The following is a 24,822-nucleotide window of genomic DNA, read 5'->3' as shown; positions in this document are numbered from 1 at the left end:
TCTCTCTATCGCTATTGCTCTCTCTCTCTCTGTCTCTCTCTCTTTATCTCTATTGCTCATACTCTCTCTCTCTCTCTGTCTTTCTCTGTCTCTCTCTCTCTCTCTCTTTATCTCTATTGCTCTTACTCTCGGTCTCTCTCTCTGTCTTTCTCTGTCTCTCTCTCTCTCTTTCTCTCTCTCGCTCTTTCTTTCTCTCTTGCTCTCTCTCTCTTTCTGTTTCTTGTTCTCTCTCTTTCTCTCTCTCTCTTTCTCTTTCTCTCTTGCTTTCCCTCTCTTTCTGTGCTGCGAGGAAATTGTATCTTGGGGATCAATTCACACCAGGAGCCACCACCACCACAGAGGCCACCACCACAGGAACCAGACAAGAACCATCCCCATCAGTCCTGCAGTTTAAGCAGGCATAACTCCCAGCATGAAGGATCCCCTTAAAGAAAACACTGGAATTAAAAAGGTCAAAAGCAGAAGATCAAATAAACCTAAAAATAAGATCAAATGAAAGCCACAGGTATGAAAGTTTACATAGAACAACATCTGCTCCCATCCAGACAACGTCTCTTTCAGGGAAGGCCTTGTAGATTTTAGCAAGACAATGCTGAACCACATCCTGCATCCATCACTGCAGCTAAAATCCTGCATCAGACCAGAATGGGACAACATTCCTGCCCTAGAACTCCAACACCTGGTCTCCTCACTTCCCAGACATTTCCAGACAGTTAAAAAAAAGAGGGGATGCTACACCATGCTGAACATCACCCTAGAACTACTTTTTACACCGTGCTGCACATCACCCTGGAACTACTTTTTACACCGTGCTGAACATCACCCTAGAACTACTTTTTACACCATGCTGAACAACACCCTGAACTACTTTTTACACCGTGCTGAACATCACCCTAGAACTACTTTTTACACCATGCTGAACCTCACCCTAGAACTACTTTTTACACCGTGCTGCACATCACCCTGGAACTACTTTTTACACCGTGCTGAACATCACCCTAGAACTACATTTTACACCGTGCTGCACATCACCCTAGAACTACTTTTTACACTGCTGCACACCACCCTAGAACTACTTTATACACCGTGCTGAACATCACCCTAGAACTACTTTTTACACCGTGCCGAACATCACCCTGGAACTACATTTTACACCGTGCCGAACATCACCCTGGAACTACATTTTACACCGTGCTGCACATTACCCTGAAACTACTTTTTACACTGTGCTGAACATCACCCCGGAACTACTTTATACACCATGCTGAACATCACCCCAGAACTATTTTTACACCGTGCCGAACATCACCCTGGAACTACATTTTACACCGTGCTGCACATCACCCTGGAACTACTTTTTACACTGTGCAGAACATCACCCTAGAACTACTTTATAGACCGTGCTGAACATCACCCTAGAACTACTTTTTACACCGTGCCGAACATCACCCTGGAACTACTTTTTACACCGTGCTGAACATCACCCTGGAACTACTTTTTACACCGTGCCGAACATCACCCTGGAACTACTTTTTACACCATGCTGAACATCACCCTAGAACTACTTTTTACACCGTGCTGAACATCACCCTAGAACTACTTTTTACACCGTGCCGAACATCACCATAAAACTACTTTTTACACCGTACCGATCATCACCCTGGAACTACTTTTTACACCGTGCTGAACATCACCCTAGAACTACTTTTTACACCGTGCCGAACATCACCCTGAACTACTTTTTACACCGTGCCGAACATCACCATAAAACTACTTTTTACACCGTGCCGAACATCACCCTGGAACTACTTTTTACACCGTGCTGAACATCACCCTGGAACTACATTTTACACCGTGCCGAACATCACCCTGAACTACTTTTTACACCGTGCTGAACATCACCCTAGAACTACTTTTTACACCGTGCCGAACATCACCATAAAACTACTTTTTACACCGTGCCGAACATCACCCTGGAACTACTTTTTACACCGTGCCGAACATCACCCTGGAACTACATTTTACACCGTGCCGAACATCACCCTGGAACTACTTTTTACACCGTGCCGCACATCACCCTGGAACTACATTTTACAGACGTGTTGCTGCCATCAGATTCATTATCAGCTCATATTTTCCAGTAAATGGTAAAATATCTGAGATTCAACATCTGATATGTTGTTTATGTTCTGTTGGAATAAAATATGGGTTGGTGAGATTCTGTTGTATTTATATTTTATATGTCGTTTTCTAAGAGTAAGCAGAGAGTTGTACATGCAAACCTAACAACATTCAATAATTCTAACTCCAACATGTGATTCTGTCTTTTAACCATAAGTTACAGCTGAATACTACGTACAGAAGTTAGTAAAGCTAGCTAGTGAGCTAGCTAAGTGAGGGAAGAACTAGAGGAAATGTTGATGCTCTTTAACACCAGATGGTTTGGTTTGTGGATCTCTGAATGCCATGTGTTCCTCCAGGTGACCCTGAACATGGACGACGGTCGCTCTCTGGGTCTAATGATCAGAGGTGGTGCTGAGTATGGCCTGGGGATCTACATCACTGGGGTGGACCCTGGTTCTGCTGCAGATGCAGGTGCACTCCAGGTACCTTATCTCAGGTTGCTGCTGTCCTATACGAATATTTCTAAAGTAAATCAACATCTGTGAGGTGTTGGTGGAGGATTCTTTGTAAGAATCTGATCTTCTCAATCTCCTATTGTCTCCATTAATCTACCCAGCCTGACCAGCTATCGGTCGAGATCTTATGGCGCTTCACAAGATGTTGCAACAGTAGAATGCTTGTTTATTTATCTTTCATTTATTTACTTTATTACCCTGTGAACAGGTCAAACATTGCTGGTCTGTAGAATCAAACCCAGTGTTGGAGTCTGAATCTAATTCTGTGGATCTTTGAATCAGGTCTGTAGATGACATGATTAGCATGTTGATGTCTGTATAAGATGTCATAATACTGAAAACCAAACACACATTCACTGGAGCTCCAGAACAGAAGAAAGATTTAATTTTAAGGTATAAAAGTTAACTTAGTCACATGATCTCAGCCACTCTGCAGCCCGTGTGAACCAGAGGGCAGATTAATGAAATGTATATTCTAAAACGCTCTGAGGGGAGTTTGAGGTATTTTTTCATAACTAGGATTATACTGGATTGAATATTGGGACAGTTTTAACATATTGAGCAGTTCGATGTACAGCTGGTAGAAAATGATGGTGCTTTTATTCCTGTCAAAGTGAACAGAATATAAATTTCGTAAAGTAGTGAAGACTTTTTCCATCATGACTCCAAACTGATCGTGCTCAGACCAGTGCAGCTAGTACAGGATTGTCACACAAACTCAGGTTATTAAGGAAAAAAATGGTCTATCCCTTTAGGAGCACTTTTCAGCTGATTTTAACTGAAAGTTGAGCAGTCATATCTAACATCTGTAGCTCCAGTCTAGCGGGATTCCTCCATCTGCCCTCCATAAAACTGCTAAACCAGTTAGCTGTTCTAACATCTGCTACCTGTCTTACATCCTCAACCAGACAGCGCACTTCACTGCCATGACAGCCATAGAAAAATGCATTATCAGCTATACTAACTCATCTGCTGCGTGCTTTCAAGTCAGCTTCTGCCTCACCAGCCAGGCCACTCACTCCCTGCGCTATTTTCATCCTGCCTGAGGCGATGAGAACAGAGGCCAGTGTTTCATACCTGTAAACAATCCGGCTTTCACCATCACATCACACTAAGTCCTACTTAGAGATGAAATACAACATCCGGTCTGTAGCTGGAGTTTAAGCTAAGTGGGACACCTGGAAAAAAGATCCAGAGAAAATAAAGCTTTAAAGAAGACAGTCAGTCACATTTCTCAGTCTCTTTGAAAGAAAAAGATGAAGGGGTCCTTTTTTAAGCACAGAGGACAAGTTGGTCATACTGCACAGCTGCACTTCCTCACAAGCTTTGGAATTAAAAAAAAAAGAAAGAAAATGAGAGTTGAGGATGACAGAAAGACCTGCCCGGTATGAAGATGAATGTTGGATTTTTTTCCTTCTTCCTCTCAAACGTTCATTTGCAGTCACTCGTGGTGGAGAAGAGCAGCTGTCCGTCTGCAGAGTTTTCATGACTCGCTGCAGCACATTTCCAGATCCTGACATTCTGAGGCTGTTCCTGGAAAACCATCCCTCCCTTCCCTTCACTCCTTGTTTTCCTGGAGTAAATAAGACGCAGCAGCAGGTTGCAAGGTCCCAGTTTACACACCTCTACCACTCAGCCTGTTATTGATGCTGCGGTAGTACAGGAATCATTATGCAGAGGATACATAAGACAGAAAATGACTTTATTTAGACTGTAGCTTTGGCAGCTGCTCTTCCACATAGCTGATTATTTGGTCATTGTGTTGTTGTAAAGCTGAAAGTGTAACCTTGTGCACAGTTTGAACTGGTGTTAAATATTCCTGAACTCAGCAGTACAGGGAAACCAGTAGATCCGTCATGTCAGCTCTGTGTGAACAGGCCATGCTGAAACTTATATTTCTCATTACTTTAAGAGAGTGACACACTCAGCCATGTCCATTAGAAAGTGATATAAATCTCTTCTAAATCCATTCAATTAGAGGCTGGATTCTAACCTTGGACAACTCTGATGACAGATTAGAAATACAACCATGAATCAAACTCACTTCTTCTGCTGCATTGTTAGATTTTGTCTCCGAAGATGAATATTAAATCTAGTATGTTTGATATTTATCTCCTTCAGCCGGGATGGATGTGAGCGCTATCCCATTATCTGATGCTATAATTACATTTTTTATCTGTATCAACCACTCTCTTTGGCAAGAGTGAGTTTCTTTTTTATTCACTGAAACAACTTCAGAAAGAGAACTGAAAGCATTGGGGCCAGATTTACTAAACCAGGTAAATCAGCTGGAGGGCCCAGCATCGATGGGAGTCATCTCTGAACTCAGATGTAGCCAACTCATCTCAATAATGATTAAAGTAATCTAGGACAACCAATTCAAAGTAAATCTCTGTAGTTTAAACTGGTCTTCCCAAGTTTATAACTTATAATGCTTTATTAGAAACTGGAAGGATAGTGGGGAACCATTGTTTTCCAGGAAGAAATGTGGTCAGAAAAAAATCCTGAATGATGGATTTAAGCAAAGTGTTTGGTGGAATCAGACGGAAGAAAAACCACCAGTAGAACTCAGGGCGATGTTTAATAGTGAAAGTAAGAACATTTCCACATGAACAATGTGAAGGGAACTCAAGAGACTGGGAATAAACAGCTGTGCAGCTATAAGAAAACCACTAATCAATGAGGCTAACCAGAGAAAAAAGGACTCTGGAGCCATGGAAGAAGGTCATGTGGTCTTATGAGTCCAGATTTACCCTGTTCCAGAGTGAAGTGAGTATCAGGGTAAGAAGAGAAGAGAATGAAGTGATGCAACCATCAGGCCTAGTGCTACTGTACAAGCCTGTGGGGGCAGTCTATGATCTGGGGTTGCTGCAGTTGGTCAGGTCAAGATTCAAGTCTAGGTTCAGGTCAAGGTTCAGGAGTCCAACTCTCCCACCATCATGGAGAAAAACTAATGCAACTCTGGACGAAAACAAACGTGACATTGTAGAAGCTTGTTGAGACAATGCTGCAGAGGATGCTGTGGAAATCAGGGCTGAGGGAGATCCAACGACGTGTTAGGTGGGGAGTTTTTTATGGAGGTTTTCCTTTAACAAAAGAAAGACCTAGAGGGAAAAGTGTGTGAGCAAGTCTATAACTCTATAAGCTTTTTTACAGTGTAAATATTTCAGTTTAAAAGTAAATGAAAAATTGACACAGTGTACTGGTGGTTTTAGTTTGGATGATGATGTTTTTCCTCCTCTAGTGTTGTTCCTGTGGTATCATAGTTCCAGTAGCTAGGCGGCTCTTACGTGTCATGTTTCACAGTCTTATTGTGTTTTAGTTCTGTCATGATTTTGGTTATATTTCTGGTTTTTGTCTTGTTTAGTTTCTGTTTAAATCGTGGTTTGGGTTTTTGGTTTTGTCATGTTTAGTTCAGTTTTTCCTCATGTGCTGTGTTTTTGTCTCTGGCTCATTAGCTCACCTGGTTTGATTTTGATTCACTTCACCTGTTCTCAGTTTGTTCCTCTGTGTACATATACCCCATGGTTTACAGTTTGCCCTTGTCAGATCCTTTTGGTTTATGTCTGTCGTGTGTGGTTCCCTGTCCTGAGTTTAAGGAAATAAAACCTTGTCACCTGCACTGTTCTGCCTCCTGCCTTGACTGCCTGCATTTGGATTCTCACCTCTGCCGCACTCATTACATTATGTTGCCGTGCTGACATTACAGTTCACTGATCAGGCCTTACAGACCAGCTGATGCTGAGGAGCAGGTCATTACAGACAACCGTAATGCTGGCCTGGTTTCCCGCAGTCTGTTTTTTCCTCCATTACCTGCTTGTCTCTGCACCACCTTCATCTGACTTACTCAATAAATACATGATGTTCACAACATTATGATAATTTCACCGTCCATAGATGATGAGAGGAGGCAGGACAACATTAGAAAACTAACCCACAAACTACCAGGAAACAGGGTGAAGGCTGAAACAGGAAACAGACTGAGAACAAGCAAAATGACAGAAAGCAGGCAGAGAACAGAGGAAAGCAGCATAGACCAGCCAGAGCCGACGAGCAGGAAGGAAAATTAAACCAGCAGCAGAAAACTCAACCTGAATATGAGACGACCTAAAACCTAAACAACGTGCAGTTTAATAACCAGAGCTGCTTCCATTAGATTTCAGGATTACTGCCCTTCAAACATGAGCAACTCACTCATTTACCTGCTGAGAAGAGAAAAGCATTCAAAGGTTTTTTCTGTTGTTTTTGTTTTGTGTTGCACTTTAGATCTTAATCAGTCTCTCAGCACATGGTCTGATTTATGGTGTCTAATACTGCAGAGAAAGTTCATTTATCCCAATAATAGCCATTCTCAACAGCAAGTTGCTTTGATTATGAATATTTATGACCTTTGATTTATTAAGAAAAGAAACACTTCCCCAACATTATAAAGTAGCCCTTCCTGCAGCCTCTGCCCCCCCATGGGGATCACACGGTTATTCCATGGGCTTGTCAGATCAGTAAATGTAAGTTTTTATTTGATATGTTTCAAATTAAAGCATTAATGCAGGGATTAATCTTTGAGATTAACGCATTAATTTTAGTTAGTTATTGCTCATGCCATGTAAAAAATCCAAATTTGGCATTATCATGGTTAGAGAAGCTGGTTTTGGACATGCAGGTGCTTTGTTATTGAATCCACAATAAATCACTTCATCCTCTTTGTTTCTAATATTTTCCAACATTTAACATTTTACCATCAAGGGTCCAGAAACAGTTCTTCAAGCTGATATTTTAAAAATGCTTTAGAGGGTAGACCCTGAATTTTACATTATTGTTTTGAACAGTCATAAGCTATGTGTTTTAAATGTATCTCAGCATTTCAGACGACTTACAATATTTTCTCTGTGGGATTAAAAAGACTTTTTCATCTCACTCTGTTTCGTTATTTGAAGCTCTGCAGGATAACTGAACTGACAGACAGTATTTATTAATACTTTTGTTAATAAGTCAAGTATGTGGGGCTGAATGGACGTGACAAAACAAGTACAAAAGCTTTTATTAATGATCTTACAGAGTGATGCACACTCCGCTGCTTAAGGTACCAAGGCTATGGAAGATTAGTGATTATGAAACAATCACAGTTTCTATGGTAACATTCAGAGGTTTGACATTAACCCACTGGAGTAAATTAAAGTTACTCCTACTATTCCTGACAGACTGAACAGGAAAAGCATCACAAAGGACGTTTCCATGCATACACTGAGCTTCTGTCCTTCAGTGTTTCCAGAGAGAACTTCTTTCATTGAAGATGCTCCATAGTTCTCAGGCTCTCTTAGAGGGCCTGCAGTATTATAGCACAAAATGCACCACACTGTACACACCCGTGGTCCCACTGTGTTCAGCCAAAGGCTTCTTACATTTGATTACAATCAGGGCTCCAAACAAACACCCACCAACCTCCAAATGCGGATTAAAATCCAGCTCAGTGGGTAGAAATAAAAACAACCAGCCACCTGGGATGCTGATGAATTATTGACGCATCTTTGAAGTGAACGAGAAGAGTCGATTCCTGTTGGGGAGAACCGAATCTTCAGCCTCTGCTGTTCAGCAGTCAGGAGGCGGGACTTTAGTTTGATGGAGACACCATGCAGCCAATCACATTAGAGGAAGGATCATATCATTAAGTAAAAGAAGGAAGGGGGGGCAGATGCTCTGAAGACAGTGTAGTGGTACAGACCAGGTTGACAGAGAGAGACAAAAAGCAAACACGTCAGGAAAAAATGAGTAAATGAGCAGAAACCAGCTGAATTTCAATGATATTAGAGACTGAAAAGATGAAGAAGCTTCTTCATATGCAACGATATTCATGTCCTACTTTGCATTGACCATACATGGCTGGCCTGGGCGTGTTCAGGGCCTGATCCCCTGCTCATTCTGCTCTGGCTGGGAGTTGTTTTAGCCTCATAGTAAATAGTGTATATTGTGATGACAGTAAATATTCTTGACTTCTCTCCACATGCACACAACCACGTGGTTGATACGACAGCGGTAGGAGAGAAGGCAGTGTTTCCCTTCACAAACTCCATTAGACATTCCTCTGCAGAAACCTCTTTAAGCTGTTTGGGTTTCAGTGCACTTCTTGAAGTGCGTCTGTTGTTAAATACAGCATCATTTCATCTCTGCATGCCACACTTTACAGAATACTTCCACATTTTTGATCCAGAATGACAGGAACCGGTCAAAATGACCGCTAGGGACCAGTAAGGAGACTTGATGATTTTATTTGACAAAGTTCATTTTAAAATAGTTTAAATGACTGTCTTGGCCATTCTTGTGTTAAATGCATCTGTGTACAAAATAAAGATTTAGCACAAAGATATATTCATCACTCCAGATTTGATTGAAGGTAAAGTCAACAGTAATAAATAATAATAATAATGGATTAGATTTATACAGCACTTTTCAAGGCACTCAAAGCACTTTACATTGTACCCATTATTCATCCACTCCTCACTCACACCTGGTGAAGCTACTACTTGGGGCAGGCTGACGGAAACGTGGCAGCCAATCCGCGCCTAAGGCCTCTCTGACCATCACTGAACATCCACATTCATTCACCAGCGATGCCAACAGTGGAGGCAAAGACGGTGAAGTGTCTTGCCCAAGGACACAACGACAGATGACTGGGGGAGTGGGAATCAAACCGCCAAACCTCCAGTTATTGGACGACCCACTCTTCCACTTGTACTGCCCTAGTGACCATTTCTGTGAGCTGTAGTCCGTGGCTGAGAGTGTGATATGAAAAACAACAGGTCATTTAGTGAGGTGATTACATGTACTGATAGTACCTGCTAGCAACTGGTTAGTTAGTGTTAGTCACTGGTTAGTTAACTGAATAATAACTGGTTGGTAAGTTGCTTTGCTCATGGCTGGAGAAGAGAAGAACAGAAAGAGAATGTTTTTGTGTTTCAGCATTTTCATGAAAAAATGTCAAAACAATTTAAAGAAACATGAATGATTAAATGCTTTCAGTTAAACTGATGATCTCTGGAAAGAAAACGTGTCTGCTGGTCATTCTGATTGGCTGGCAACCTAAGGGATACCAGACACACTGGCTGCTGATCAATAAAGTTAATTTACAACCTTGGCTGCTACAAAGGATGTTAGAGGTCACTCCTGCTCACAGCAGAAGCCCTACATTATAGTTGCTTTTAATAAAAAATCCCTGTGGACTGCTGTTATAAATAGTGATGGAGATGGTATTTGTGGTTGTTTAGTTAGATAAAGATAATAAAATGACAAGAACAGTCGAGCATTCCTGGTGTGTTTCACTTCTTTTCTCTCTCTAAAGGGCGCTGCCAGCTGAAAAGGGCTGAAAATAACAGTTTGCCCCTCACAGTGAAAAGGACAAATACATTGTTCGCACACTCACACACACACACACACACCCACACACACACACACACACACACACACACACACACACACACACACACACACACACACTTTAACATGACTGATCAATGAAATGCAGCTCATAAATCAGCTGAGCAGGGAGAAGGTGGAAGAGGAAGATGTGCAGTTGTAGAGGTGAATAAACTGCTGTGGTCAGAGCAGAGAGAGGCAGGGTGACTCTGACCACGGCTATGAATGTTTCGGGTTATTGTGAGTGGACGTAACCATGTCTGGACAGACGCTGTTTTCAGCAGAGGATGAAGGTGCAGATTCTCCGGCCTACAGACAGTGTCACATCTGCATGGATCTGTGGAATAATACAGAAGATGCATGGATAAAGGTCCTGGTCATCCTCAGGGGGATGTGGACTTTTACTGAAGCTGCATCTGCTTCACATCATCATGCTAGTGGTGAGATGAGAAAGAGAGAAGTCAATAACTCATTTCTGCCTCCTCTGATCCTGCTATAATACACAGGAAGCTGTTTTCTGCTGCTTTCAGCACTCCGCTGAATTTTCCTTTGCATTGTTTTGAGCTTCTCTCAGAATTTATTTACAGATAACTGATTATGTTCAGTAAAGGAAATACCTAATTATATCAAAGACCGCAACAAGATGGGGGTGACTTATTTTCTCCTCACATAATCCGTTAATTTACAGGATCTAAAACATTATGAAGTATTGGACAAACAAGAAGAAATGAATAAATTAGGGAAAGATTGAGTTTTACTGAAGCTGCAACAGTTGCCAGTAAACTAGGAGACAAATGTAGGTGGAAGGATGGTTGATGTGTGCCATTAAAGGTTAAAGGTTGCCATTAATCTTCTTTGGGAACTTTTGTACGTTTGCTCAAATTTTGCCGCTTCTGCTTTGTTCCCTCCTGATAATGGCTAACGCTGTCTTTAGCCTGGATTGTAGAATTATGTACTGGCCAGGTGGATTAACTGGTTTACAGTTTCTGGTGAGACTGGGCTTAAAACTCAGTTACAGGCTGGCAAATACCATGTTTCATACAGCAAATATTATATGAAGCATTGTGCTGCACAAGTTCACATCTCCATGGCATGAATATTGAAAGTGTAAAGAGTAAGAGAGTTAATAAAAGAGTGATCTTGTGAGACCTCAGTACAGTGACTGTAGATGAAGCTGTGCTCTCTGGTGTCTGATAAACAATGCTGATCCCACATCTTTGAGTCTGTGATCTTTTCCTCTGACACACTGCTCTGGAAAGGCCGGGACCTCAGCTGATGTCTAGCTACCTCCAGGATAATAATTAGTCTGTCTGCGTGTTTATGGAAGTAAAATGTGGCAGATAATGAATGAGACGGGAAAGTTGGGGCAGCCTTGGATTTCATCCTCTGTTAAATGTGCTGCCTAAGGTTATAATGATAAAAACAATAGTCTGAATCGGTCATTGGGATGCATTGCACACAGAGTGCTGGTCTCTGAGATGTGGTTCTGAGAGAGCAGTGGGCTGAGATATAATTCAAGTCTGTGACTGTAGCCAACAGACACCAACAGAAACCAGGTTCCAGATGTGGGAGGCTATAACTTACATCATGGTATTTGTTTTAGGGAGCTTGTTGTCACAGAAATAGTGATGAGGGCTCTCTGAAGGGATTAATAAAGTATTTCTATTCTATTCTATGATGGTTTGATGGCTAACATGCATGAACTTAGTTAAGATTCCAGATAACAGACTCAGGCAGGTCAGCTTGTGGTGGTTGAAGCTAATGATCGCATGCCTTTGTAGGATCCATGTTTTAGATCTTAGAAGATCCTCTCTGTTATTTTCCAGATTGCTCAGTGACATGCAGCCAGACAGATGTCCTGTGTGAACACATTTCTCTAGAGAAGCTGAGCATGCAGGGCTCTTTCTGCTCTGATGCAGGTGGGTGACCTAATACTGGAGGTGAATGGCCAGAGTTTTGTCACCATCTCCCATGATGAGGCGGTTAACATCCTCAAAACAGGACGTCACCTGCTGATGAAGGTGAGGGATGTGGGCCGCCTCCCTCATGCTCGCACCGATGTGGCTGAGACCAAGTGGATGTGTAGTCCGGCCGTGGCTGAGACCAGCGCTAAAGCTAACTCCAGCGCCGTCCCTAACCCTGCCGGTGGTGCTGGTATCTCTGTCTGCAGTAAAAGGTGAGCCAACCACAACCAAAAGAACAGGAATTCTACAAAGGAGAGATATTTTTGCTTGTTAGGCTTTTTTTTCACATGGTGGCCATCATCGAGCTGTTACAGTGACTGAAGTGTAGATCATTTCTTCATTAGATGTGTTTACAGTTGTTTTTTCTCCTCTTTTCTCCTGCAGACCATCTTCAGCCAAAGCCCCGTCTGGATTTGCACAGGTGAGAGTGCTTCATAACCTTTTACTCCACTAACTGATTCAGCACATAAATATGTGAAAATGTTGGATTTTTTTCTCCTTCACTAAGCAGTGAAAATACAATGACCCTCCTGCTACCAACCAAACTACAGGAAATAATGGTGATCATCAGTAAAAGATCCAGACAGCAGCTTTCTCACCAGAACCAGCAGCGAAACTGTTTCACACTTTTAAAACAAGGAGGATTAGATTGTAATATGTACTCGAAACACTTTTGATAAAAGAAGAAAACCTCAGGTCACCACCCTCGTTTCTGAGGGAAATAATATATATCCCTAAAATGGGATATACTTCTAGCAGGAACGGGATGGGGGAGTGAGTCTCACAGTCAGGTATGCAGGACCTGCCATATTTTATGGGGTTGTTGAACCTTTAGGTGATAAGATGAATTTTTGTATGAGTTGATGAAATCATGACTGGCTTCTCTGGCAGATTTGTGGGTCAATAGTGTTCCTCAGAGCCATTTTCCTCTAAGTGACCTGTAATGTTGGATCGGCTGAAAGTCGGACACAAGCGCAGGCTCCTGCCGACGCGTTGCTCCAGGGCGGTGGCGACTGCGGCAAGTTGGGCAAGAACAGAGGGTGGCTCAGGGACTGAAGCCGTGCCTGACGAAGATCCTTCTCCAGGAGAAATGCCCGCTGTATCCATGGTGGTATTGTCTTCTGTAACATTGGATCGGCTGAAAGTCGGACACAAGCACAGGCTGGTTGAGAGAAGGATTTTAATGGAGCTCTAACAGACCAAAGGTGTTACAAGACAATACAAAGTTCTGCAGTGCACTGAGGGTTTAAGTAGGCTGGAGGACAGGTGTGACTTGTTAGGTTGATGAGGAGAGAGGCAGGTGAAGTCCGATGAGCTGGAACAGATGAGTCCTGGGAGATGAAGTCCTAGAACCGGTGATCAGAATTCTGGCGAAGCAGAGCGTACTGGTGCAGGAGGAGCAGGCATGACAGTACCCCCCCCATTGAGGCGCAGCTCCCGATGCGCCACGCCACCTGCCAGGAGGACAACCCCTAGGCCGAGGGGCAGGGCGATCCGGACGAGCCTGGTGGAAGTCCCGGATGAGATCAGGGTCCAGAATATCCCCACTCGAAACCCAACTGCGCTCCTCAGGGCCATACCCTTCCCAGTCCACCAGGTATTCCAGGTGCCCCCGGCAACGCCTGGAATCCAGCAGAGACTGGACCGAGTACGCCACAGTCCCCTCAACCTCCAGGGCCGGAGGAGGATCATCCGGCGGAACAGCATCAGCGAGGGGACCTCTGATCACCGGCCTGAGGAGGGAGACATGAAAAGTCGGTGAGATGCGAAAGTGTGAAGGTAGTTGGAGAGTATACGCAACCTCATTGACCCTGCGAAGGATCTTAAAGGGGCCAATGAAGCGAGGGCTCAGCTTCCGACACGGCAGCCGGAGACGGAGGTCCCTAGTAGAGAGCCAGACCCGATCCCCTGGCTTGAACATCGGGGCCTCCGAACACCTGCGATCCGCCTAGATCTTCTGATGGCGAATCGCCCGGCGCAGCTGGACATGAGTGGTCTCCCAAACCCGCTCGGCCAGCCGAAACCACTCATCAACGGCCTGGATCCCCTCCCGATCCGGGATCCAGGGACTAAATGGAGGTTGACGCCCCAGCACACACTGGAAAGGCGTCAGCCCGGTTGAGGTGTTCCGCAGGGAATTCTGGGCGTATTCCGCCCAGGGCAGGAACCGAGACCAGGTGTACTGATTCCGAGAACAGTGGGCCCGTAAAAACCTCCCCAGCTCCTGGTTCGTCCTCTCAGCCTGTCCATTGGACTCGGGATGGTAACCAGAAGTCAGACTCACTGAGATGCCAAGGCAGCGGAAGAAAGATTTCCAGATGAGAGATGGGAGATGAACTGCGGACCCCTTTCAGACACAATATCCTCTGGAAGACCAAAGTTCCTGAAGACCTGGCAAAACAAGGTCTCAGCAACCTGAAGAGCAGAAGGCAGTTTAGCAAATGGAATAAATTTACAGAACTTGGAGAAACGGTCAACTACCACCAGAATTACAGTATGTCCTTCAGAGACAGGTAAGTCCGTAACAAAGTCCACTGCGACGTGAGACCATGGCCTCTGAGGAACAGGCAAGGGCATAAGTTTCCCCACAGGAGGATGGCGTGGAGACTTGGTTGTAGCATAGAGAGAACAGGAACGAACATATTGGAGGACGTCAGAGGCCAGGCGAGGCCACCAATATTTCTGCCCTATCAGGTGGGCCGTGCGCTTTGCTCCAGGATGACCCGATGCTGCAGATGTGTGTGCCCACCTGATAACCCTGTCTCGGAGGTTCAGAGGGACAAACGTCCATTGGGCTGGACATTCCGGTGGTGCTAGAGTCAGACGTAACTCACGTGTGATATCCGCGTCAATGTCCCAACTGATGGGGTTGAGAAAGACTGAAGCCGGTAGGATGGAAGCCGGCTCCATAGGCTCCGCGTGAGGAGCATCTCGTTGTGACAGCCGTAGTTGTAAGCACTGGGGAGATCCAATTTTGAACATATGGTTGCCCCGTGCAGTTGGTCCAGTGCACTAGGGACCAAAGGAAGAGGGTAGCGGTACTTCATGGTGATGTTATTTAGGCCACGGTAGTCAATACATGGCCAAAGTCCCCCATCCTTCTTATCAATGAAGAAGAAACCCGCAGCAGCCGGAGAGGAAGATGGCCGGAAACCCTGGTTGAGGGCTTCCTCGATGTAAGCCTCCATGGCGCAATGTTCAGCCTGAGTCAGGGGATATATGCGGCTCCTCGGAGGAGTGGTGCCTGGCAACAGATCGATGGCACAATCCCATGATCAGTGAGGGGGCAGGCGTGTGGCTCTAACCTTACTGAATACCGCCATCAGGTCATGATATTCTCTGGGAACCGCTGGCCCAGGAACTACAGAGGGGCTCTCTACAGATGTGGCAGCACATATCACCTTCCCAGAGCAAGGATCCAACGAAGGTGAGGGAAAACCCACCTCCCGGGTCCTCCAGTGAATGGTGGGCATGTTCTTGGTGAGCCACTGCAATCCAAGGACGAGGAGATGGCGGGACTGAGGCAGAACATACAGAGCCAACTCCTCCTGGTGAGTTCCCACTGTGAGCTGAAGGGAACTGACAAAGTGAGTAATGGGGCCCCCGCTGATGGGCCTCCCATCTATGGCTTGGACAGCGACCGGAGTAGGAAGCCAATGGAGTGTCAGATGAAGTCTCCTAGCCTGACCAGGAGAGATGCGTTTGCCTGCAGGTCCGGAGTCCACCAATGCTGGAACTGGAAGACTCATATCGCCAGCATGGACAGTCACAGGAATCATAAATTGTTCAGTGCAATATAAGGGTGGTGTCACACTCACCCGCGGGTCGGGCCGTCGCCGACCTCTATCTCTCGGAGCACAGGGAACGTGTGGGCAGTCAGGTAGGAGATGAGTCCCCTCTCCACAGTACATGCACAGGCCCCTCTGCCGTCAACGCCTCCGCTCCTCAGCAGTAAGCCGTGCGTGTTCTACCTGCATCGGTTCCTCCTCCGGATCCTCCCTCGCAGAGGGTCGGGTGGCAGCACGGGTCCTCTCGCGGTGAAGATTATCAATCCGTATAGCCAAGGAAATAAGGATGTTGACAGAGAGAGTGTCATCCCGACAGGCCAGCTCAGTTTTAATCCCGGGCTGCAGCCCCTGTCGAAAAGCCGTGATAAGCGCTGGCTCATTCCAACCACTCGCAGCAGCCACACTGCGAAAGTCCAGTGCGTAATTAGCCACAGATCGAGTGCCCTGTCGCAGCCGAAGGAGCCTCTGTCCCCCCTCACTTCCCTCTGGTGGATGGTCAAAAACTGAGTGAATAACGTCAAAAAATGTGAGTAAGAAGAGAGCACCTCACCACCGCCAGTCCAGACCGCTGTAGCCCATTCACGCGCCCAACCTCCCAGGAGAGATAACCGTGGCAATCAGTTCACCATCCTGCAGCTCTGGGTGATAAGAAAAAAACAGGTTGCACTGCAGGAGGAATCCCGCACAGCCAGACGAATCACCGTAATAAACCTCTGGGAGACGTACTAGTGAGGCAGTGGGTCGATTTACCGCAGCTGGAGCGGCTACCGGAGTTGGAGCCGGATTGCTGCCCACAGCTGACGGCGGGTGATGTTGAATCTGTAGATGTTGTAACAGATCCGCCATTATCGTCTCCTGCCTGCCGACGCGTTGCTCCAGGGCAGTGGCGACTGCGGCAAGTTGGGCAAGGACAGAGGGTGACCTCAAACCTCTCGTCCAGCTAAGCATCGGTTCAGTGTTCTCCTTCAGGAACAGCCAGTCCTTTGGTTATCTGTTTTTGATGACATCTGCTGATCATTAAATATCCAATATAAGTTTTATATTTATTGTCATAAGATCAAACTGAACCAGTATCTGGGTTATACTTGGAGCAGATTTATACTTAAGAGCAGATTTTTCTAACTCGAAACTTCTTTGTGTTGGAGAGAAATGACAGTGAGTGGAGGTATGAGTGCCTCTGCTGCTTAAATGATTTTGCTGCATGGTTGATGTACTTCCTGTAGGACTCAGGGATTAGGCCACTATCTCCATGTGGGAGCTACAGTTTCAAATTTAGCTACCACCACTGGGATTACCTCAGACTTCTCCTGTTGTTCCTTCAGTCTCTTGAGTTTCTGTGGTTTCATACTGTTTCCTGGTGTTGAAGGGATGGTCATATCCATCATTGTGGTCCTCGCCATGTTTGTTTGGTTAGCTAGCAGTTATTTGTCTAGAGCATAAACTCCCTCAGGACTAAGCTCTGTTGTTGTGAACTAGCTTTCTGGTAGGTCCCAGTGGGGCTTGGGAACCAGTAATCTATACTCAACACAGATTTTTTTGTGAACTATTCTAGCCACTTGGTTATAACTCTTCGTATACACTGTCCCAGCTAACATGTCACATCCTGCTACTACTGTATGTTCTGGAGCAGCAGTCTGCACTGTGATCTTATCGTCGGTGTAGCTTTACTCCTTAACCTTTTAATGCCTAAAGCAGGGGTCGGCAGCCTTTACCAGCCTTGGACCCATTTCCCAGAGTAAAGAAAACACTGGGAGCCACAAATCCCTTTTGACATATAAATTTAAATAACACTGCATATAACGTTTTTTCCTTTGCCTTTATTTTATATATAAACAAAATGTGTTGTATTTATATAAATCATTTCTGCATGCAACAAAAACATTTTAAATAAAAAAAGACGTTGGGTTGAAGGTTACTTTCAAGGAAAATATGTCTATTTGAATCCTTATATTTATGGAAAAACACCAAAACTTAAATTATACACCGGCAGCAAATCAAACTTCTGGCCTTTTCCTTGTGTGCTGCTGGTGCATGCAGCCAGCCGTGTACCCCAAAAATAAAAGGACTATTTCACTGAACAATGAAAAATATGAATATATGCAAAATAATAGGTAATTAAAATATTTATCATACTTGGTTAGTGTGATTTCTGCTCCTGAACCTCAGCGTACAGCGTCTGTAAATCAGGGCTGTCCAGTTTGGGGAGGTTTTCAATATCACACCATTTGTGATTCTGAGTGAGAACGGCCCTCTGACAGCAACATCTTCAAGGTCTGCTGTTGTTATGAAGGACCTCACAGAGACTGGACTGGATTGACAGGTTTATTGCTCACAAGGTGATCTGTTCAAAAAGGATCTTACTAGTTCAAAGTTCTTACAGAGTCCAAGAAATCAGCTGGGTCAGTCGGGACCGGGATGGGGAAGAGGAAGAGTTCAGGTTTCATGAACGAGGTCCGACGAAGATTGGCAGGAGAGCTGGCGCTTATAAATCCTGGAGCTGGGATTACTTGCAGGTGTGTTCCATTAAATCTGGGTCAGATCCCAATGACTTCAGTAACCTCCCCCCTATCTCCAATCTGCCCTTTCTGTCTAAGATCCTGGAAAAAGCAGTCGCTTCTCCACTTCATTCCCATTTATGCAATAATAATCTCCACGAGCCTTTTCAATCTGGTTTTCGTCTCCGTCACAGCACCGAAACAGCCCTTATTAAAATTACCAATGACCTTCTCCTTGCAGCTGACTCTGGTTTTCTCTCCATTCTCATCCTCCTTGACTTAAGTGCTGCTTTCGACACCATATCCCATTCCATACTCCTCAGTAGACTCTTCTCACTTGGTGTCACTTCTACTCTCCTTCTCTGGTTTCAGTCTTATCTCAATGGCCGCACTCAGTTTATCAAACTCAAATCTTTTACTTCCGATCCCTCCCCAGTCTCCACTGGTGTGCCCCATGGTTCTGTCCTGGGGCCCCTTCTATTCATCACCTATCTCCTCCCCCTTGGTCTCATCTTCCATAAATTCAATATCTATTTCCACTGTTACGCGGATGACACCCAGCTCTACCTGTCCTGTAAATCTAATTCCACGCTCCCATCCACCTCCCTGTCTGCCTGTCTCCTGGAAATAAAATCCTGGTTCACCACCAACTTCCTAAAACTGAACAGTAATAAAACTGAAATTCTCCTCATTGGCACCAAATCCACCCTTTCAAAAGTTAATAGTTTCTCTCTCACCATCAATAGCGCCTCAGTTTCCCCATCCCCTCAGGTCAAGAGTCTGGGTGTCATCCTCGACAGCACCTTATCATTCACCTCACATATCAATAACATCACCCGTTCAGCCTATTTCCATCTGCGTAATATCAACCGTCTTCGCCCCTCCCTCACCCCCCACACCACCTCTATCCTGGTGCACAGCCTTGTCACCTCCCGCCTGGATTACTGCAACTCTCTCCTCTTTGGCCTCTCACAAAAATCCCTTCAGAAACTCCAAATGGTTCAGAACTCTGCTGCCCGCATCATCACCCGAACTCCTTTCTTTCATCACATCCCTCCCATCCTGCAAGAACCCCACTGGCTTCCCATCAAGTACAGCAGGGCTACTCAATTCGGTCCTACGAGGGCCGCAATCCAGCAGGTTTTCCATGTATCCCTGCACCAACACACCTGAGTCAAATTAATGAGTCATTGTGTAGAACCTGACTGGCTGTTAGAGCCACCTAATTTGACTCAGGTGTGTTGGTGCAGGGATACATGGAAAACCTGCTGGATTGCGGCCCTCGTAGGACCGAATTGAGTAGCCCTGAAGTACAGGGTAGAATACAAGATCCACCTCCATACATACAAATCCATACATAAACTCTCACCCTTCCAGATGTCTTCGCTCCTCCTCTTCTATCCGTCTCTCTGTCCCTCCTGCCCGTCTCAGCACCATGGGGAGCAGAGCGACTGAAAGCTCTGCTCCCCAGCTCTGGAACGCACTTCCTCCTGACCTCCGCAATACTGACTCTCTCCTCATCTTCATTTCCAAACTCAAAACCCATCTTTTCAGAAGAGCATACTGTCTGTAACATTATTTTCAATCATATCCTCGCCACTCTGCCTTTTATGTTTAGGTTTTTAGATTGTGTTGTATATGTGTGCCTTTCCTTACTCTTATTGTTTTATTATTTGTTTGTACAGCGTCCTTGGGTGCCCTGAAAGGCGCTTTAAATAAAATGTATTATTATTATTAGTATTTCGGAGAGGGAGAGTGGCAGTGATTGACAGGAGCAGGTGTGGGCGTAGCAGAGTCAGGTGCAAAGGTGACAGCTGTCAAGCATTTAAACTTGGACACCCACCTGTCTTTGTCTGCTATGTCGGCCAGTTCCACCTCAAGATCAGGTTGACTCACACCTGCCAATGCAGTTGTATTTAGGATGGGTCGAGGCTTAGGGAAGTGACAGGAAAGGATAATGTTGGGTTTTTTTCCCCTCTCTGAACAGAATCATTACCCAAACAATGTTTGTGGTGATTGCAGAATATAAATGCTCCAAATTTACCAAGTGAGCTTCTTTGAACTCTCTCAAACTGGGGAAGTGAGACAGTGTACCTTTCCGTAAATTTCTGGCAAGCACGGTCAACTTGCGCTCGAATGCCAAAACCGCCTCCAACATGTGTAGGGCTGTGCGTCCTTTCCCCTGAAGAGCTGTGTTCAGTGTGTTCAGGAGCGCTGTCATGTCATGAAGGTTAGCTTTTCCAGCCACTCTGACTGCTCCAACTCAGGAAGTGTGAGCCCTTTGCTGCTCAGGAAAGTTTTCACTTCTTCCGACTGCTAAATGACTGTAGAATAGAACTGTAGAATTCCAGACACGCGGCAAAGTGTGAAAATACATTTTAAATGAATACACATTTTATTATTTTGAAAAGCCAGGGAGCCGCATCAGAGAGATGAAAGAGCCCCATGTGGCTCCGGAGCTGCGGGTTGCTGACCTCTGTCCTAATGTATCATATTTAATACATCCAGTTTCTGAGACCTATTTCATTACTTTATGGTAAAAACTTTGCTCTGTGTTGTATACAATCTGAAACGTGTCTTTTGCTCTCTGGTGGACACCTTGTAATGTTTCTGACTTATCACAGTAAATATTGGTGAAATTTTTTATTTTATTATTTTTTTTTTTTAAAGGACAAATAAAGAATTCATATTAAAGAAATTTGAATTTTCCTCCCAGTATTGAGGCATTAAGAGATGAAACTTTTTCTGTCGTGGCACCTGAACTGTGGAATGAGCTGCTCACCCAGATTAAACCCAGTCTGGAAACTTTTAAATTCCATCTTAAAACACACACTCTTTGACTTTTAGCATAGGATGAGAATTATGTGGCCTCTGTCTTTAATGTATGTTTGCTTTCCAATTTATTCTAGTCTTTTTAAGTGTTTTAGTGTATTTTAGTCTTTTAGATTTGTCCACATTGGGAGCCACCCCACCCATGACCACAGAGGCCTCCAGCAAAGGAACCATCTAGATTGAGGCAGGTCCACACCACAGGCCCCTTAGCCACCCAGACAAGGGCAATCCCTACGGTAACAACCCTGCAGAGCAAGCTGGCATAGCCCCCAGTTTTGAGGATTCCTATGAGGAAAACAGTGGAGTTAAAAGATATTTTCAAAAAAATGACAAAAAAGAACAAATAAAACTAAAAATGGGACAGCATGGCTCAGTGCGTAGAGTGGTCGTCCTGTAGCCCAAAAGTTGCTGGTTCGATCCTGGCCCGGAGCGCTCATGTTGAGGTGTCCCTGTGCAAGACACCGAACCCCTAATTACTCCTGATGGGTCGTGGTTGAGCGCCTTGCATAGCAGCTTCCGCCATCAGTGTGTGAATGTGATACCACCCCTTAATAATGAAAAATGTGACAGGGTGGTGAATTTCAACATTAAATGGCTGCCAGTTCATTGCATGGTGAGCTAGCTGACTCAGCATATCTAATTTTATTTCAATTAATATAGTTTTTTCTTAAAAAAAATAAAGTTTTCCTGATCTATTTTGCATGGCGGGGTGGTTGCATTCAGCTTGACAAGCCCCATCCAACCTATAAAAACATCAAATGAACAATATAGAATGGTGTGGGAACTCTGCTTTTGAACTTGGCTCTTACAGAGGCTCACATGATGTCATTTCCTGTTTGTGATGGCATATAAAATAAGAGTATATTTTTTATAGAAAACAAAAGTTTAAAAAAGTGTGACAGAGTGGTAAGTGAAACTAAGGAACACACTCACACTGTATTTTTTTTTTTTTTACTAAAAATAATATTTATTCTTTTAATAAATATAGTTCATAGTATCAAGGATACCAGCTTCATCCCAAAAACAATAAAAGTTTGATGAAAAAGTATATTTTTTGTGGGGATGTTACATGCAAATTCCTTGTTGGTCATTGCGGACATGGCAAAAAATGGCCATGTGCTAGTTAAAAATGAAAAATTGTATATTTTTATTTTAAAATCGCATTGTCTCTTAGTTCATGATTAAGAACACATATCCTAACAGCTTGAAACTTTTGAAATACACACAGTAGGATACATTTTTATGGATTTTTAATCTCATCAAATGTTGTGGATTTAAATGGCACTCGTTTCATAGAATGACCCAGTTACACTTTAAGTTCAAATTAAAGACCCACCTGTTCTCTGCTGCATTTTCTCTCTGTTCTCCTGGAATTTCTTTGGTGTCTGATTTCTTCACTGTGGGTTTGGGTCGTATTATTTCTGTTTTAAGTTGAACTGCTGAGTCAATGGCTGACTTAAGCCTGCTGTTAAATTGATCAACAATACAAACAAGAGTTTGGTATAAAATATCAATAAATTTCGCAGCCTCCTAGGAAGTTATATCATTTCTTCACAGTTCTTTCCAGGACCTCCTGTTGGATAAAACGGGTGATGGTCTGACATAGCCAGGTCAACAACAGAGGACACACCAATAGACAAGCCGTAGGTTATGACCAGATCCAGGGAGTGTCCTCTGTTTTAAGGGTATTTTGGGTATAGGTGTAAGCTGTGTGATTTCCTGTTTAATATCCAAACTGTTAAAAAGATTTAAAAACTCATTTGTATAGGACTCAAGGTTACTATCGATGTGCAAGTTAAAATAATCAGTTATTAAAATTTTGTTGTATTTAATGTGTATGGTAGATGAAAGATCTGAAAAGGCTTAGGTGGTCTATAAATTGTAACAGATTAAATAGGCAGGTTGTTAAAAAATGCATGGTAATCAAATGTTGAGCATTTATTTAAGAAGATTGTCTTTGTTAGAATTGAACTCTGAGCAAGTGATGCAAATCCACCACTTTACTTGCCTTCTGTAATAGAAAATAAAAAATAAAAATTTGAGGGTGAAGCTTTGGTTGAAATAAATATTTTAACTGACAGGTTTCAGTTAAAAGGTCAACTTTTTTTTTCTAAGAAAAGGATTTCTTTGTCAATGTTATAACATTTAAAAGAGCCTTCTTGTGGGGCTGTATTCTGGTTTATTAGTGTCAGTGGGTTGAAAATGATTAGAACTGGAGGACTTATTAGTAGAATACTGAATGAATTTACGGCTGGTAATGACAGTGATGGGATTATTATAAGAAGTGGAAGATGCTGGCTGTTGAAGAGGAAGCGATGTAGTCAGAGGAAAGCCAAGGTGGGGAGCAGATTACTGCGTATGATGACTGTGGAGGTGCAGAGGATGGGATTTAAGATGTCAACAGGCCTGTGGGGCTACTTGTACTGAGTGTTGCAGATTCGACTCATGGCAGCATGTAAGTCCATACTTGTCCTTTGCACACATTGTGATCTCACTTTCCAAACAGTACAGACCTTCACTGTGATCGGCTCTGCTTTATGGTCTTTAAACTTGCCGTCTACTCGTAGTGTGTAGGCCATCCGGTCAGCCTGCTGCAGCACACAGTGAGCGCATTCAGTGAAAACATAAAGCTAGTAAATACTGGAAAAGTCCTTTATCCCAACAGTGTGTGGTTCAGGAGACAATAAAAATCCACAAAAATGTCAGACTGAAAAAGAAAACTAACAAAACTGCTTTCATCAGTTGATTTAGAATGAAACCTGGTGAAAGGTGAAACCTGATCTCTGAGACTTCTGTTGCAGCTATTTGATAAGTAGATAGATAAATAGATAAATAAATAATAAAATCTATGTACAACAAACCAACAGAGCGAGTGATTAAGTAAGAAGAATTGGCTATAGAAGTATATAAATTTAAATAGGGACATGCCAAATCAAATGTAAGAAAACTGATGTGCAAACCAAAATAGAATTTAGGTAGGTAGAGCCTGGTGTCTAAGTAGCTCTTCCCCGTCTGCCAGAGGTGACTTATTAAACAGAGTGATGGGATGTGACAGGAAAGGTTTCCAGTATCTATCCGTACGACAGCGGAGAAGGAGCTCCGCTGTCTGACAGTGTGTGCTGGAGAGGATGGTCGGGGTTATTCATGATGGAAACCAGTTTGTTCAGCAACCTCCTGTCCTTCTACACCAGATCTACTTCCTAATTCACGTTAGGAGGAGCAAACACACAGCTGCTGTGTCATTAGTGGGATTGTCAGGATGAGGAACCAGCACACCTCTAAAGATGTTTCTGAGAGATTTCCATGTGATCTAATCTGCCTTGAAGTGAAACCGTATGTTCCACTTCACTCAAATCACTCGTTCTCACGTTGGGTACATGTCCCCCATGGGTGTGATACTTCAGGAGGTCAACGTATTCTCATTACCTATTCATAGAGGACCAGGGCTGGTGATTCCGGGTTTGGGGTGTACTTGGATGAAAATGTGACATTCCTGAAAAAAGCTCTAAAACAGTGAGAAGATGTGAAAGTAAAACCTGAACAAAGCTTTTAGGAAGCTTTGATGCTGTGATGCTAGCATCATACAGCTCATTAAACTGCCCATTAAAAGGTCATAGAGGAGACGTTAGCTCAAACAGAATAAAACCAGACTGGAAGCTGTGGGGCCTCCCATTTCTAAATCTGTTTACATTCTTTT

At 43.9% G+C, this 24,822-nt stretch overlaps 1 protein-coding gene across 1 annotated transcript in view; it reads left to right on the top strand.

Moving 5' to 3' along the window:
* Positions 1–24,822, top strand: part of LOC121649043 (whirlin-like) — a 101,739-nt gene that overhangs the window by 48,907 nt on the left and 28,010 nt on the right. The window contains exons 3-5 of the mRNA XM_041999573.1: positions 2,481–2,606; positions 11,966–12,222; positions 12,395–12,431. Coding sequence (XP_041855507.1) covers positions 2,481–2,606; positions 11,966–12,222; positions 12,395–12,431 — 420 coding nt within the window. The remainder of the gene's footprint in view (positions 1–2,480; positions 2,607–11,965; positions 12,223–12,394; positions 12,432–24,822) is intronic.

The sequence above is a fragment of the Melanotaenia boesemani genome, chromosome 11 (genome assembly GCF_017639745.1).
Source record: "Melanotaenia boesemani isolate fMelBoe1 chromosome 11, fMelBoe1.pri, whole genome shotgun sequence".
Taxonomy (NCBI): domain Eukaryota; kingdom Metazoa; phylum Chordata; class Actinopteri; order Atheriniformes; family Melanotaeniidae; genus Melanotaenia; species Melanotaenia boesemani.
Note: the sequence above shows the minus strand (reverse complement) of the source record. Positions and strands in the feature narration are given on the sequence as shown.